Here is a 16,071-nt window from a genome sequence, read left to right as displayed (position 1 = left end):
TTTGAGTTCCATAGGTTTTGCCAATTGGAGTTTTGGATGATTTTTAGAATGTTAATAACATCATCATGGGTCACAGAGAAAATTTTAGAGGGGGTAACAGCTGATTTAGCTGATTCATCTACTGCTTGATTTCCTGATTCAAGTTTTATACAACATTTTAGGATTTCATCAATTTGAAAATTTCAACAGATTGCTTCTCATTTTTTCAAAAAAATTTTCATTTTATTTTTTAAAAATTCAATTTTGAATGACATAAATGTATCTTGGAAGTACACAAAACCTTTTTTGAAAAATATGAAAATCATTCGAAAATATCAAAAAATGATGGACCATCAAAAAACGACAAAAATTGAGAAGAAATTGAGAAGCATCAACGCGATGCCTAAAGTGGAATCCAAAACAGATTTTTGTGGTCTTTGAGGTTTTTTTTTGGTTTTTTTTTACATTTTTTTTTAGGTTGATTCATACTTTGAATTTTGAAAATAAAAACTGTTTTTTTTGGCACAATTTTGATACTTAAGTATTGTGACACTTTCTGCAGTTTTGACAAATCATCATTCAATTTTGAGAAGTTCTGATTAATTCTTGGTAGGTAATTTTCAATTATCTAAGAAGTCTGTGCAAAATTTTACGCAAATGAGACATTTTCTCAAATTTTTGTCGTTTTTTGATGATCCATCATTTTTTGATATTTTCGAATGATTTTCATATTTTTCAAAAAAGGTTTTGTGTACTTCCAAGATACATTTATGTCATTCAAAATTGAATTTTTAAAAAATAAAATGAAAATTTTTTTGAAAAAATGAGAAGCAATCTGTTGAAATTTTCAAATTGATGAAATCCTAAAATGTTGTATAAAACTTGAATCATGTACCCTATCAGCGATCTGAGGGCATATTGATGATTCTAAATTTAACCCCTCGACTACATATACAACATACTACATCGATATGTCCCCCTATAAAACACCATTTGGGCATAAATTTGCGAAAACGTTTTCGTGACACCTTAAAATCAGCAATTTTTGTACTTTCAAGGACTTGTTGGAGACGTAAGGGACCACCGAACAAAAAAACGAACTCCACAGTGAGATTCAGCATCTCAAACTCTACAAATTGAGTGCTAGCCGTAAATTTTAAAAATCGATTTTAGAGCTTTAAACCTGAAAAACGTGAATTTTTAGCTAAAATGGCCCCACTTTGAGGCCACGTGGCTCAGCCCCACGGTGCCGCGGGGGGCTCAAAATTTTTTTGGGGTGGTTTCAACTCAAAAGGAACCACATACGTGAATTTCAGAAAATTCCGAGACCTGCGTTTTTTTTCGACCCGCCCTACTACACACATATCATATCGTTTCTAAATCAGCAATAAGTAACAGTTTAGGATAATAGGTGCATAGAAAGAGGAGATTACGAGAATAATCGTCGCGTACATAAGTAAACTGATTACTGTACTGATCAATTGAAGTGCACTTTTACTCTTATTACAAGGTACCTCTGGGTACCTTTGTGATAACAATGTGATAACACTGTGGTATGCGAGTGCGTATAGTGAGATAATAAGTGAGTGAAAAGTTACCATCCGCAGACTATAAAGTAGGTACATTTACGTAATGTAAAAAATATGTAACATTGTATGCTTGAAATTTAATCGAGAGTACAAAATGCTCGTGGTAAGTTTTCGAAAGCTTCATTTCAACTCTCAGTTCAACATTTTACGTGTAGGTAAACCATTCTTGGGCAAAAGATCGACACTTAACTTTAAAAAGTATTTCTATGACCAAGTCCGGCCAAAAATTTCAAAATGGGAAACATTTTCTTAGAATCAGGAATCAATTTTACGAAATACATATGTACGTACAATTTTTGAGTTTGAAAATATTTACCTAAAGTTTCAAATGTTCGAAGTTGAGATTTTTAAAAGCTTGCCAAATTTTGGGACTGTAAATTAAATTTTGTTTTTTAAAAATCCAGAAAGCATACCCACATTTTGAAAATACATATTTACGACTATGAACTCTTTTCGTGAAGGGATTTGCAAAATCATGGACGGTGCCGCATTTACACAGCCCCAAAATTCTGGTCAAAATGTAAAAAAAAATGTAAATACGTTTTTAAAAAAGTCGATTACGAATATCAACTTATTTTTTTACTCAATTCTTGAAGAAGAAAAAAAAATGTCTTTTCAATTTGATCCTTCCAATACCTCTAAAATTGACTGAAAATGCAAGTTTACAAAGATGAGCATCACGACGAATCGAAGAAAAATTTCAATTGCTGAAAAAACCTTCAACAACGTTTCATCTGCCTTAGCGGAGTTGGGTGACGTAACCAACGATAACGACTTTCCAGCTGTCCTATCAAGTAAGTACAGGGTGCCCAAAAATATCGTGAACCCCAAAGAACATTTTTTATTAAAAATGTAGGTTGGCAACGTGAAATAGATGCATATGATTGGTGCAATGTTATTACCTTGGTCTAACAACCAATCATGTGCTATCGTTATTATCATTCAGTCTGATCAACCGAAACATTTGGCAGAAAACTTTTTTAGGGGTTCACAATATTTCTGGGCACCCTGTATCAGGAACTTACAATAAAATTTTGATCAAAATCAGAGTGCCTACCGAATCCCAAAACAGGGCAGATTCGACGTAGGATGACCAGCAATAAGGGTGTCGATTGACATTTTTTCTAGCTACAGGGTGCCCAGAAATATCGAGTACCCCTAAAAAAGTTTTCTACTAAAATAGTTCGGTTGGTCACAGTGAATGATAATAATGATAGCACATGATTGGTTGTTGGACTGGAGAGATAACATTCCACCAATCATATGCATCTATTTCACGTTACCAACCTATATTTTTAATGAAAAGCTTTCTCAGAGGTACTCGATATTTCTGGGCACCCTGTACGTATGGTTACCATAAAACAGGTTTCGTACGTCTTTTCCCTGATTTTTTTGAGATTATTCATTTTTCGCAACCTAGATTTCGATATTCGATTTCTTTTGAGAACGCTCGAAATTAAATTAGAAAATTTCAACTGAATTTCATGGAAACCAAGACCACTTTTCGGATTGTATTCAGAAGCTGAAAATTTGCAAATTACTTAGGTATAGGTATACTTTTATAGTAATTCCGTGGTTTTAAAATAAAATATTTTCTATTTAAATATTTGAAATGCTTCTTTGGGGGTCTAAATCTTACTCTGAAGACAATTTTATGTTTACTAACTCGTCTCTTTTTGATCACAATTTTTTAAAAGAAATTTATGTTGATGAGGGTCAATGATATCGAAATCTAATATTGCGGAGATTGCTTCCTCGTCTGTTTTTAGAGTTGCTTTGACAAAAAAAATTTCATGGTTTGATGCTACTATGGAAGTATTTACGTAGTGATACTCCTGGAGTTTTCAATTTCTCTCTCTTTTTTTTTTTAACAAAACCGCCATTTTGAAGCGTAATGAATCGATCGAAAGGTCAATATTATGATCAATTAATAATTACATTTTAATATTCAATTATGAGATAGATTTTCAGGAAAAAATAAAAATGAACGAATTTTTACAACGAATACCCTATCATGACTTACTCAAATTTTTAGATTATTTTCTAACTGGTTTCTATAAAATCACTTCGAATCTGAAGACTTCTTAAGCAATTAAATAAAACAATAATTCTCAACACAGCAATAAATTCTGAGAAATTTCGTGCAACTTTTTTTTAAAATCAAAATGAATCGGGCAAGAAACTATAACCTACTTGAGTGACGAGTACCACGCACGTGTTGTATGTATGTACCTACCACAAGCAAGGAGAATATTGCTTAATTGCTCATTAAATGCTGGATTTTTTAAAGCGTTTATTTGCTCACCTCAGCAAGAAAATGTATAACACCTCTCGGTCATCATCGAATTATAATTAGGTATAAAACAAAAAGCGAAATTTAAATTGGAGAAATTCCTCTAGTTTCCTACACGTTTACTATACACGTAAGTATTTACATGACAAATTTACCTTCAATTTTTGGCTTCGATCACATCAAAACATCCTTGAATATTTTTCTTTCACTGGTTGAAAGTAACTTTCATTTTTGAAACATTGTACCATATCAATGAGTTTACGTTTCCATTTTCATTTTCAACAAAATTCAAAATTTTATACACTTGTCAGCAAAAAAAAAACACTGTAAGGCTAATCAATTGGAACGTTTCGAACTTGAGCTTACGTTACGTTAACACATTAACTATACTATTATACAAAATTAGAAATGAGTAAAATTCGTAGGTAACGAAAACAAATTTCTATCACTGATCACTGAAATATTATTCAAAACAAAACTAAATCGACCGGTCGTAACTCGTAACTGGAGTCAGAATCAAACCGGAATTCGCCGAAATACTCACAAGGAACTTGAAACCACTAACGTATCTAAACCGTATCGCAGTGCAATGTGCGTTGGATATTCATCACGCAGACCTCCCGTTTGTCGCCAGTCTCGTAATCAGCAGCTCAGATAAGGGGCTGTTGTATAAAAAAAATAATAACTCGTTCGAAACACGTTGGTAATTTGACCAACAATAAAAAAGAAGAAGGTAATTAATTTGTATCTTTAAACTACAAAAATATAACAACACTGCATGTGAATTTATTGAGGATAGATTTTTCTCATTTTTCAAACGAAAAACTTTACGATTACGTAATACATACAAACATGAGAACTAGCCACCTACTACTTACAAAAAACATGTCAAAGCCAGTCAACCACTGTGCACTATACTTCGAACATTCCATATAATGGAGGGGCTTACATGGTTCTGAAACAGTTATCAAAAACCGATTGCGGTAGCAAAAATAGGTTCAATATTTGCAGACGTTTATAGTATGTAGGCTATATTTTTACTTTCAAAAGAATAAAATAGATAATGTAGGTATTTGTAAGTATTCAGTGGTTTACTATCGGGGATTACAGTTGTAGTTTGATGAAATTATGGAAAGCTACTCATGGTTAAGAAATTGAGTTGTATGTAGTAAAATACATAAACACAAGTTCACTCTGATAAAGTTTGAAACTATCATATTTGCATTTCCAAATAATGAAGTACCTATTTACTTAACTGATCATTGATACAGATGTCAGTGATTTGGGTACTATCATATGTACTATGTATTGTTAATACACGCTAAATAATTAAATTAAAACATTCAGCAGGTTCGTAACAATAAGACGTAAATTGGTATAAAATAAAATTCATTTTACGATAATTGATCACGTACAATTTTCGGTATGAATTTTTCGTCGAATATTCCCAATTCCCAATACTGACCTAGGTACCTGAATAGTGAATATTCATCACCTACACCTTCTTTGGTCCATAGTTCTAGGTATTCACCCGTCAACCACAACATGGTGACAAATGTGACAATTATCACAAACCGGTTTCTTCCTATGATCGCTCCGCAGGAACCAGGAACACAGGAACGAGTGATAGAGTAGTAATGGGTAGTAACGACTCCTACACATGCGTGTATGCTCTACCGTTCATTTGCCGCGTGAAGAAAGTTGCCTACTTCTTTATTTTAAGGGGCAGAATTGAGAAATGTTTAAACAAATTTTTGTACAGGCCAGAAGCTTGAAATTTTTTGCCCCTTAAATTAAAAGAATAGGCAAATTGCTGTGCACGAGCAAGTTGGACATGGACACACAATTGTCAGTGAGGAGTCAATGTCAATACATTCCACCTGTTTTTGAATTTAAAAAAATAAAATACGAGTATCAATGAATGTGGAAATTACCAATTTTTTCTAAAAAGTTTGCCCCTTGAAATGAAAAAGTAGGCAAAATGCCCAACGTGAGAAATTATTGGTGCAACCTCTACGCACCCCCTCTGGATACCTCAATGCCATACTACATATATTTTGTTCTGGCGCAGGAAAATTTATTAGTCGATGACATTTTTGAATGTTGAGGGGGGCGGGTTAAGTACCGAGATATACATATATCTGCACGATGTTTGTTTTATTTCAAACGTAGGTAGGTAGGTACTAAACTTTGTTGGTAAATGAACAGGCAATCGAAAAAGTCCAACATTTTTGCTTCATTATAAATTGAAAGTACATAAATTTTCAACCCTTCGACTCCAAGAGTGATTACTGATTAGAGAGAGAACTTTTAAAAATTTTATTAGGTAGAGTTAAAACAATTATTGCAATTTTTATAACAAATAAAAATTTGGGCAGTTCAAATCTCACTTTGGTACGTAAGTTCAAATGAGAGCAGAATTTTAAACGAAAAAACAAAATTTATATACGTAATGCAGTCCACATCAAAGTTACCAAAGCAAAAATTGTATGTACCTTTATATGATCTAAATTATTAATAAATTAATATACGTAAGTAGGTATTAATGTTTTAAAAATCGACCTCACATTTTTGAACAGTTTTGTTTTGAGGGAGGAGAGGGGGACAACAAATACATTTTATTGAAGTAAGTATACCTACTCTTGTTTTTGAAAGCTTTTATGACGTACTAGTAAACTTCACAAGTTAATACCTTCAGAAATTCAAGAAAACTTCAATTTTTCAATTAGATAAGCGACTCTTCCTACATACCCAACTCTCCGTAAGTACCACATCTCACATCTCTTCACGATGCCGTTCATTCTCGCAAGACATCACATCTTGCCTCACAAATTGGGAGACGAGTACAAATTTGCAATATGCTTGTAATTGTTAGTATCGCACCCAAGCGAGTACGATTACGATGACGAGTTTATCATCGCTGATCATTCGACGAGTACTGAGTGTCCAAGAATAAGAGGTTTCGATTGTATTTTGATTTTGATAAGCCAAAATGGAGAAAAAATTTCCTCAAGTAAAAAATGAAAAATTGAATAAAAATCAAGAAAATGTGCGTATAAGTTGTTTCAATGCAAAATGAAAGTTTCTCTCGTGTTTCATCGAAACAATCGCTAAAATGCTCATTTTTCTCATAATTATTCAATGCCGATTAAGAACAATTAGTGATAAACTGATAAATATCATTTTTAATTTTCTAATGAAATTAATACTCGTTGAAATTTTGTATTTGAAAACATGAAATTCAATCTACCTAACTTTGAGTACAAGTTTTTGAGCCCAAATTATTAATTTTTTTTTATTATTCACATCCTACTGAAATGAAAAATTCTCCAACAGAATGCCAGCCTATTACAAGATGCAGTTAGGTACGAAAATTCATTCACCTCAACCTCTAGTCAAGTCGATGTTCAATTTTACGATTATGGTTGTGAGTAGAATCGAAATTGGCAACCGGCGTTGCTCAAGTCATTTGATTTGTCAAATTCAAATCATTTCAATGTTGAAGTACCTCTACCTACTAATGTTTTTTGCACAGTTGTCTTAGTTAATTATTATTTTTATTCATTTACCAAGTCCCAAGGGGTCTAAGGAAAGTTAAAATTTAAAAATGATAACTATAGTCTGAACATACCTAATTACCTAATTTAATTTTAAAATTAAAGCGTGAATGCGATTGCGATATAATAAATATAAAATAATATATTGTGCAACATGCAACATCACATATGTACAAAATTGAATTTCGCTCGGCTTTCATCATCATCCCATCCCATAACCCATAGCTCAAACGATCTTATCGGGTATCCAATAACCAAAATTTATTCGTTCCACGTTCCACTTCCTTCAGTAAAATTAAAATTTGAAAATTAAAAATACAATTATATAATGGTAAAAAAAAAAATTATTTGTCTCGTACCGTAAATTACACATTAAACTGGTAATAACCGTTGTATTCGTGCTGTTGTGCTCTTTATGAAGCAGAAAAAAAATAGGTCACGACTGTCTGAGAAGTCGAATTGGAGAGAATGTAAAAACACAGGTTTACCAAAACAAGGTTTACCCTTATCCTGGGTGAGAATGAAGTGTACTTCAAGGAAAGTCCATTTTTAGGTTTACCTTTGGTAAATCTGCACATTAATTCATTGTATTGGTTTACTCTCGAGTAAACATGCACCCTAACATTCGTTGATCAATTTGTTAGGGTTTACTTCTAAGTAAACATGCATCATAACATTCCCTGAAATCAATTTTTTTTGATAATTCAATTTTTGCTTGATTTTGATTTTGACAGATAAAATAATAAAATATTGTGTAGGCATTAGGCAAATATGAAATAATTATTTTATTTTATTTCTTATTTGAGCACAAATTTTTTCAATTTTTTTTACAATTTTTCATTTTTACCATTTACGAGTTGATTTTTGATTTTGACAGAAAATTGATTTTATTTTAATCAATTTTTTTGATTTTTTTATAGAATAATGAATTTTTTGGACAATATTGTATCGTTGAGCAGTAGAAACTAGAAAGCAGCATGGTCCTATTCGGCATGATTTTGTAATTATTAAAGAGAGGTTAGGTTAAGGTTAGGTTAAATGCCGATATGTTAATATTGAGGGAGGGCGCGAAGCGCCCGACCGAATAAGTGCAGAGTGAGCGAAGCGAGCTCTTGCTCCGAGTGCGGCCCTTGAGGGGCCGCGAGGGCGCGAAGCGCCCGATTCACGAGGAGTACTCGCGTAGCAAAAGTAGGAGATACGGACACGCGCGAGGCGAAGCCGAGCGCGCCCCCCCCCCCCCCCCAACACTGAAAACAAAATCTTATCTCACCAAATGCATGATAAAATTAAAAATTTTGTCTGGGTTTACTCTCGAGTAAACATACATGGTAACATTCCTTGAAATTTTTGTCGGGGTTTACCCCTAGGTAAACCTGATCGTAACATTCCCTAAGGTACACGTTATTCTCGCCTGTGGGTGGTTTACCCGGAGGTAAACCAGAACATTCTCTCTAAATTGACGCGTGTCACGACTGTCACGAGGTGTTGTTTTGATTTTGAAAATTCAACCCTTTTGCTTTGCTCAACCGGAATCTGGAATCTCCCTCTCATCTGATCTCAAATTCAAACTGTTGCTCGTCGAGTCGTCGCTTCTGTCGTCCTGCATTTCCAGATTTGCCCTGCCCAACTACTGTAAAAAGATTTAATTGAAAAAGTCACGAAGGATGAGACTTGTATCTCCATCAACTCCAGTAATTCATCTTCAGTAAGAATTCGTATATGCGATTCCAGTTCGATTTTGATTGTAAGTTAAATTTCCTTTGGTAACAGCTGTAAATTATTAGAATTACATTCTTGTTTCTCGTAGCAATCTATGTAATCATTGTTGCTGTACACGTATTCTAGTTTATAATGCGTTTTTTTCCCACACAGGATCAATAACAAACTGTAGTTGGGTCTATAATGAGACATCTGTTGACCGATTTAAAACCAAATCAAGTATGAAAACTAACATCGCTGAGCTCTCAAGGCAGTGAGCTTGACATCGAAAGAAACCAAGAATCGTTGAATTATAAGCCAGACGACGAACGTGATTCAAAGATGAATCCCACCGTAAATATTCCAAAAAGTATTGTTGAACAAAGCGAAACGCCGAAAATAGTTGGTGTACTATACTGTCCCATGAAAATGTATATTTACTCATGTTCGTTATGTGAAAAAAGACTGCATGGAATATCGATGTACAAAAATCATATGAAGAATGTACATCGAGATTCATCTCATTTCAACCGTGTGATCCGTACCGGACGTGGGCCCCCGAAAAAAACTTACACGTGCGTCAAGTGCAAAAAACAACTGCTCGGTTCAGTCGAATATAAGAAACACTTGGCAGGTCATGACTGTAAGAGCTTTCAAGAAGCTGTCAAGTGCCCCGTATGCGAGTTGATACTTCAGAAGAGCAACCTTAAAGAACATTTGAGACAGATTCATCAAACTTCTCTCGGTAAGCTGCGCCCTTTCCAGTGCAAGAAATGTACTCGACTTTTCTTACGGTTCGGAAATCTACTCATTCACGAGAGGAACGACCACAAAGAACGAAAACAGTTTGCACCGCAAATTTCTGGCGTAAATTCCAAGAAAGAAGAGCAAACTGCTTGTTCAAAGTGTGGAAAAGTATTTTCTTCCGTCAACTGGTTACGAAAACACGAATTCTCCGCAAAATGTCAAGCTACTGACTCGACCGCTGTCCAAAATAGTCCAAAATGTCAAGCTAATAACTCGAACGCTGTACTAAATCGCCCAGAGTGCCAAGCTAGTAACTCCAACGTTGTCCGAAAACGCTCGAAAAATGGAGCCTTCAAATGTTCCTACTGCGATTCGAGATTCACTGCTAAATTTAACGTGTATAGGCACGAAAGAAAAGCCCATGGTAAACATATTTCGTTGAAAAAACGTAAACGAAGAAAACGTGAAGTTTCAACAGATTTGGAATCAACCAAAAAGTATACCGAAGGTGTGAACCAATCGAATTCTGTACCTAAGCATCATACTCCTGGTGGCGTGAAAATGATCTACGCTGATGATTTGTTCTGTTCATATTGCCCGAACTTTTTTGCAAATGTGTATTCAAAACAATTACACGAGAAAATCCACACCGGTGAATGGTCATATAAGTGCAAAGATTGTGAAATGGTATTCCGTTTACCGCGTACGTGTTCTGATCACGAAATGAAATGTGGTGATATGCATGACATGATTTGGTGCCACTTTTGCGATTACTGCACCAAAGTGCGAACCAATTTAGAACTGCACTATCAAAATACGCACGAATTTGATTTGAACGAATACGAATCTTTCCTTCAGAAAGAAAATCATTCTTCAGATGCCCTTCAAAATGATGCTGCTGGAAAACAATCGCCGGTCTTTATTAAGGAAGAACCTGATGAGAGAATGGACGACGATGATGAAGCTCTTTGGTCAGAATTCATCGTAATTGACGATTAAAAGTTGACGCTTATGTGCTGTGAATTTTTTTGAGGATTACCATGTTTTTTACTATTTCGTCCACTAGTTTTTAGGTATTTAACTTATTTTTATTCCACTCAAGTATTTTCATTACTCGTAATATGTTGTTACACTGAAACGTCGAAAAAGATATTCGATATTATTTTGCATTTGCTCAAATTAAGTTATTGTTTTTTAATTTAATTTATATGTTTGTGATTTTTCATCTTCTATTTTGACCATTTTTGCGACCATTAATGTTGGCTGTAATCTATATTAATTTATTATTAATTAATTTGTCATGCTTTTGAAAAAAAATATGTTTGAATTTTGAACGAATCTGTTTCCTTGTGTTAATACTGATCAAAATGAAGACAGATAATATTTTATGTACGAGTAAAATTTTCATTTACGTTTCTAGGGAGATAATCCGCTACATTATCTCCCGCTCGCTAATCGCTCGGTGGACAAACTAGCGATTTTCTCCCTTAAAAACGTAAAATATTTTATGGAACAAGGGAGATAATGTGATCTTCAACCATTTTGAGTTACTTCCCTCGCTTCACTCGGGAAATAAACCTCAAAATTTGTTGAAAATCACATTATCTCCCTAGTTGCATAATCTACTATTTCAAAATTGGTGTTAAATTTTGATATTCAAGCAGAAGAAATCTTTCAAGAAAGTCGTCGATTACTTCAATTTCTGGAAAATGTTTGTGATTCAATTCATTCATAGCGAGCGTTTCATTATTTTTATTTTCTTAACATCATCATATTATGCAATTTCTATGAGATTTTATTTTTAAAAATATTGAATGAGTGACCGATGAAGATTAGGGAAATCAGGCGAGTGGAGCAACAGCAATGTTTTTCTTTTTGGCGTTTGTTTCCACTTTCCATCTTTCAAGGAATGAATGAAGTTTTCGATTTTTCTAAATTTTGAAAATTGAAGGTGAAATTATGAAAATGTACGTGTTTTATTTTCAAAAATGAGGATCTAGTTACTTCAAGTCTGAGTTTTGATTTTGACCACCAGATACCAATTACCAAAGACCAATCCTCTCTTCTCTCTTCCACCCTCTGGCCTCTATACAGATGAGACGAATACGTCCATATTTTGGGGTACACTTGACAATTCGTATTCAGTAAACTAAAACATGTTGAGTAATACTGATACTGATAAGGTAAGGGTGATAGACAAATGAATTTACCGGAGTCTGTGATCAATGGAGTTTTTGTTAATTTCATTTTCATGATGTAATTGCGATATAACTTATGGGAACCGAAGACTAGAGTTAGAAAAAAACGTAAGTCTACTAAATTCCTATACTTTCACGATTGTTGTTGCTTTGCCTTGCTTAGTATTCACCAAATTTCAATATGATTTTTTCGAATTGTGTTACAATGTAGTGTTATCTATGTATCACTTGGTAGTAATCCTAATCCAGAAATTTATTTCGGTGACACATTTCAAGTTCCATAATGAGCATCTAACAATTACGAACGAATTTACTATTCATGATAGTCCGGTCACGTGTTGATTTCACCGAAATCTCTACGATTTGAATATTTTTGTTCCTAATCCACCATCGATTTGATTTCAGATTTTTCACTTATAATTCCTCCTTCGAGAATACAACTAGTCCATTGAATTAGATGCATGATCGTTGTTAATCTTAGAATATTCGAATTGGCATTATTACCGAATTTTAAAGACAGCCAATATTTCAGTTTCGAGTTGGTTGATCAACGAGATTCTTCTATAATTGATTCATGAAGTTACTAGGAAAAGTACGTATTTTATTTTTCATCGTTACGATGTCTTTAGTCAGCATTGCAATTATCTGTCTTAAATCTTTCTCTTGTTTACTTTTCAACTTCTTCTTTATACTTCAGAGTTCTATATTGAGCTTTTCTTCTTTTTTTAAATATATATAATACCTAGTAAACATGGTATTATTTTTCAGCTCCAGCTCCTGAAGCATTTTATCTGTCTACGAGGTTATCTTCAGTTTAGAAGATTGTGTTTAACGACATCGCCATCCAGCAGCGTTTCTAATTACATTTTACATCGATAAAGGTATACTTAATTGGAGTGAAAATGGTAACATTATTGTTTTCAGAATTATAATTGATTGATCGACTGATCGTTCATATGGCTGTGAAAGATACATACGTTGATTGATGTTCACAAATTCGAGTTGGTCTTTCGGAAATTAATGCAGCATTTCACATTGCTCTTCGCCGGTTCTATATTATTGAAAATAATTTGTATTTATTTACCTCCTAATGGTTCCGTTCTTTTTGTTTGTTTTTTTTGGTGATTTTTTTATTGCATTATTGTTTTGCTCTTTTTTGGTTCCAAAGTTACCTTTTTTTTTTTTGGAAAAAATTGAGTACGAGCCCTAGATTTTGAAAAAATGGGGTATGATCGACCACATAAGTCTCTAATAACCAATCGCGATTATACATACTACTGCTACAGTTATTTTGTAGCTTTGTAGGTATAGCTTTTATGGAATTTCATGAAAATCTGAAATTTCCAAAATATCGTTGGTGACTCAAAAACGTCTTAAGCCACCTCCAATCAATTCAGCGTGTTGAAATTGGAGCCTAAATGGAATTTTAGATTTGGAACGCAACTTCCTTAAAATTTGAAAACAAATTATTTTTCAAGTGCGTAGGTGCTGTTGGATTTTTGAAAATGGCCACTTTTGGAGAAAAAATTGCCATTTTAAAACAATCATCTCACCCTCGAATTTAATTCATTTTTCTACATAATATAAAATTATGTCAATATTATCAAAATTTGTTGAAATTACTTTCGAGTAAATAAACGTTCAAAATAATATTTAATTTCTAAATATTCACATAATTCAAATACCTACGCCTAAAATTATTACAGGAGAGCTCAGTAAGGAACTAATGTTTCAATTTTTGTCCACAGAGTTTACTTCAAAATCCAGAACCAGTCCACATCGTTCGTGTAAACCAAGGCTGAAAACCACCTCAGACAAATCTAATGACAACTTGAAGAAAAAAATGCAGAACAGTACCACTGCATCTCCTTCGAAACGACTTGATCGAAATCCTGAAAATGAGAAATTATTCATGTGCCTTACTTGCGAAAAGATATTTGCAGACATCACTCAATTAAGACTTCACAAGAAACGCATGCATGAGATCGAACAGCCTAATCCGGAACAAACTAAGAAAGATTTGATTGACAGTTCTGCTAAATTCACCTGTTCATTTTGCCCATTTACGTTCAGAAGGAGATGCGATAAAGAAAAACACGAGCAAGATTCACACACTGGATCATGCCTGTACACTTGTAGTTTCTGCTGGTGTACGTTCAACAATTTAGCCATACTGAGAACGCATATAAATCGTTTCCATAGAGAGTGCCATAATAATTTGGTTAGCACCGTGTCCAAACCCGCAGTCACAGCGAAAAAACCAGCCGATATCGAATCGGAAAGGCGTAAGATGAAAATACGTAAAATGAACCTACGTAGAAATCGTAAACCTTCGTCTAAAGTTCTGAGTAATATAAGCAGCGGTTATGTACAAAAAATTTTACCGAAACCCCGAAAAGAAGAGAATGCGAAGAGCTCGAAATCATCCAAGTTTGAGAATAAGGATATTCTTACGGTTGAAGAATCACTCGCTAAAATAACGACTACGAATGTCAAAAAACCACGTACTAAAAAACGTTTAATAACACCAGGTGGTGTAGAAATGGTATACACCAATGAATTATGTTGCTCTTATTGTCCTAATACTTTCGCTACGATCTCGAGTAAATTGCGCCATGAAAGGTTTCACACGGGAGTTCGACCGTTCACCTGTAAACTCTGCAAAACTACTTTTTATTGGGAGAGATCGATGATTACTCATAAACTAAAATGTCGCGAGGTGTCCATAGATACGCACATCTGGTGTAATTATTGTGATTTCCATCATAAACAGGAGGTGGTGCTGGAGCAACATTATAGAAATTTTCACGAAGTAGTAGGAGATTTACGACTACCGAGTTCGCTCAAACTGCCGCCACCGCAGCAGCAAGTGATTCGATTTTCGTGCGGTGTTTGCGATGCTACCTTCAATTCGAAATTGATCTTGAATCGTCATGTGTGGAAAAATCACCAGAAGAAAGATCACACGAGAAAAAACGCTTTGAAAAGATTGGAGAAAATTGTTACCCAAACTAGCGTAAACAGCAAGTCAGTTGCACGTCAAAAAGAACTCAAAATCAAGAACACGCCAAAGTTTAGACAGCATTTAGATTCAACGGTCGATGAAGACGAATTTTCAAAAAAACGTGATTACGTTTCGGAAGAACAATTTTACCCAGGTAGACCAATAAAAAGAGTTAGTAAAGATTTGGATTTAAGGGTTAAATCGTTATTCGAAGATGACGAGCAAGTCAGTCCCGAAGAAGACGAAACCCCTGTTTCATTTAATTTTTGCGACGTTAATTTAGATTCGCAATTCGAGGCGAATTTTCCTAATTTGAGGGTCGCGGTCGTCGAAGACTTCGCGAATGTTAGTGAAACCCTCAAGATAGAACCATCTCAACATGATCCGTTGAAAATTGGACGAACTCCGACTCGTGCGAAAAAACACGTTGAACCTGTTGTGAAAGATTACATTGTAATTGACGATGATGATTGAAACACTCAGCTTACCTAGAATTTTGCTGCGCATTCGTATTGAATTTCGAGAATGAAAGTCGCGAATTTTTAGCTCAATAATATGTCGCTTTTTTTTTATCGAATAAACGTATCAAAACAATGATACGTTTAAATACAGTAGGAAAGTTTTTCTGTAATTTGAAAATACCTATTGGTCTAGTACTCGCTACCAAGAGAGTAATGTGGGTATAGTGTGTTAAATGAGGCACAAGCACAGTAAAACATTACCATGTGCTAAGTACCTCAAGTTCTCAGGTTTTTGTATGTATTATGTTTTAGAAATAGAGATTTCAGTTTCATTTAATTGTTGTGTTCACGAAAAGTCTTGTTTTTAGCAGTTTTATATTTATATATGTACTTACCTATTTTTATCCTAAAGTCAGAATTTATAATTACCTACGTATACCTATGCTTATGAAGTGTAAAAATTTAATATTATTATTGAACGATTTCGTAAATTTTCTTCTTGCGCTTGGTTCTTACGTATTATTTTTATATTTTGTTGTTTCGGT

General features: G+C 34.1%; 3 protein-coding genes across 4 annotated transcripts in view; 2 read left to right on the top strand and 1 right to left on the bottom strand.

Moving 5' to 3' along the window:
* LOC135836563 (beta-1,4-mannosyltransferase egh-like) overlaps positions 1-4,742 on the bottom strand; it is a 37,211-nt gene extending 32,469 nt beyond the window's left edge. For both annotated transcript variants that reach the window (XM_065351469.1, XM_065351470.1), the window contains exon 1: positions 4,017-4,742. The gene's annotated coding sequence lies outside the window, so the exon portion shown is untranslated. The remainder of the gene's footprint in view (positions 1-4,016) is intronic.
* A 4,125-nt stretch (positions 4,743-8,867) lies between these two features.
* LOC135836562 (zinc finger protein 583-like) lies at positions 8,868-11,197 on the top strand. Its single transcript, XM_065351468.1, has 2 exons — positions 8,868-9,162; positions 9,291-11,197. The coding sequence occupies exon 2, from the start codon at positions 9,459-9,461 to the stop codon at positions 10,860-10,862; it is 1,404 nt and encodes a 467-aa protein (XP_065207540.1). The 5' UTR covers positions 8,868-9,162; positions 9,291-9,458; the 3' UTR covers positions 10,863-11,197.
* Positions 11,198-11,967: 770 nt separating this feature from the next.
* On the top strand, positions 11,968-16,067 carry LOC135836561 (zinc finger protein 605-like). Its single transcript, XM_065351467.1, has 4 exons — positions 11,968-12,169; positions 12,467-12,653; positions 12,830-12,942; positions 13,810-16,067. Exon 4 carries the CDS (start codon positions 13,905-13,907, stop codon positions 15,537-15,539), a length of 1,635 nt encoding a protein of 544 aa, XP_065207539.1. The 5' UTR covers positions 11,968-12,169; positions 12,467-12,653; positions 12,830-12,942; positions 13,810-13,904; the 3' UTR covers positions 15,540-16,067.
* Positions 16,068-16,071: the final 4 nt, after the last annotated feature.

This window comes from Planococcus citri, chromosome 2 (genome assembly GCF_950023065.1).
Source record: "Planococcus citri chromosome 2, ihPlaCitr1.1, whole genome shotgun sequence".
Classification (NCBI taxonomy): domain Eukaryota; kingdom Metazoa; phylum Arthropoda; class Insecta; order Hemiptera; family Pseudococcidae; genus Planococcus; species Planococcus citri.
The sequence above is the reverse complement of the archived record's forward strand: the minus strand, read 5'-3'. Positions and strand labels throughout refer to the sequence as shown.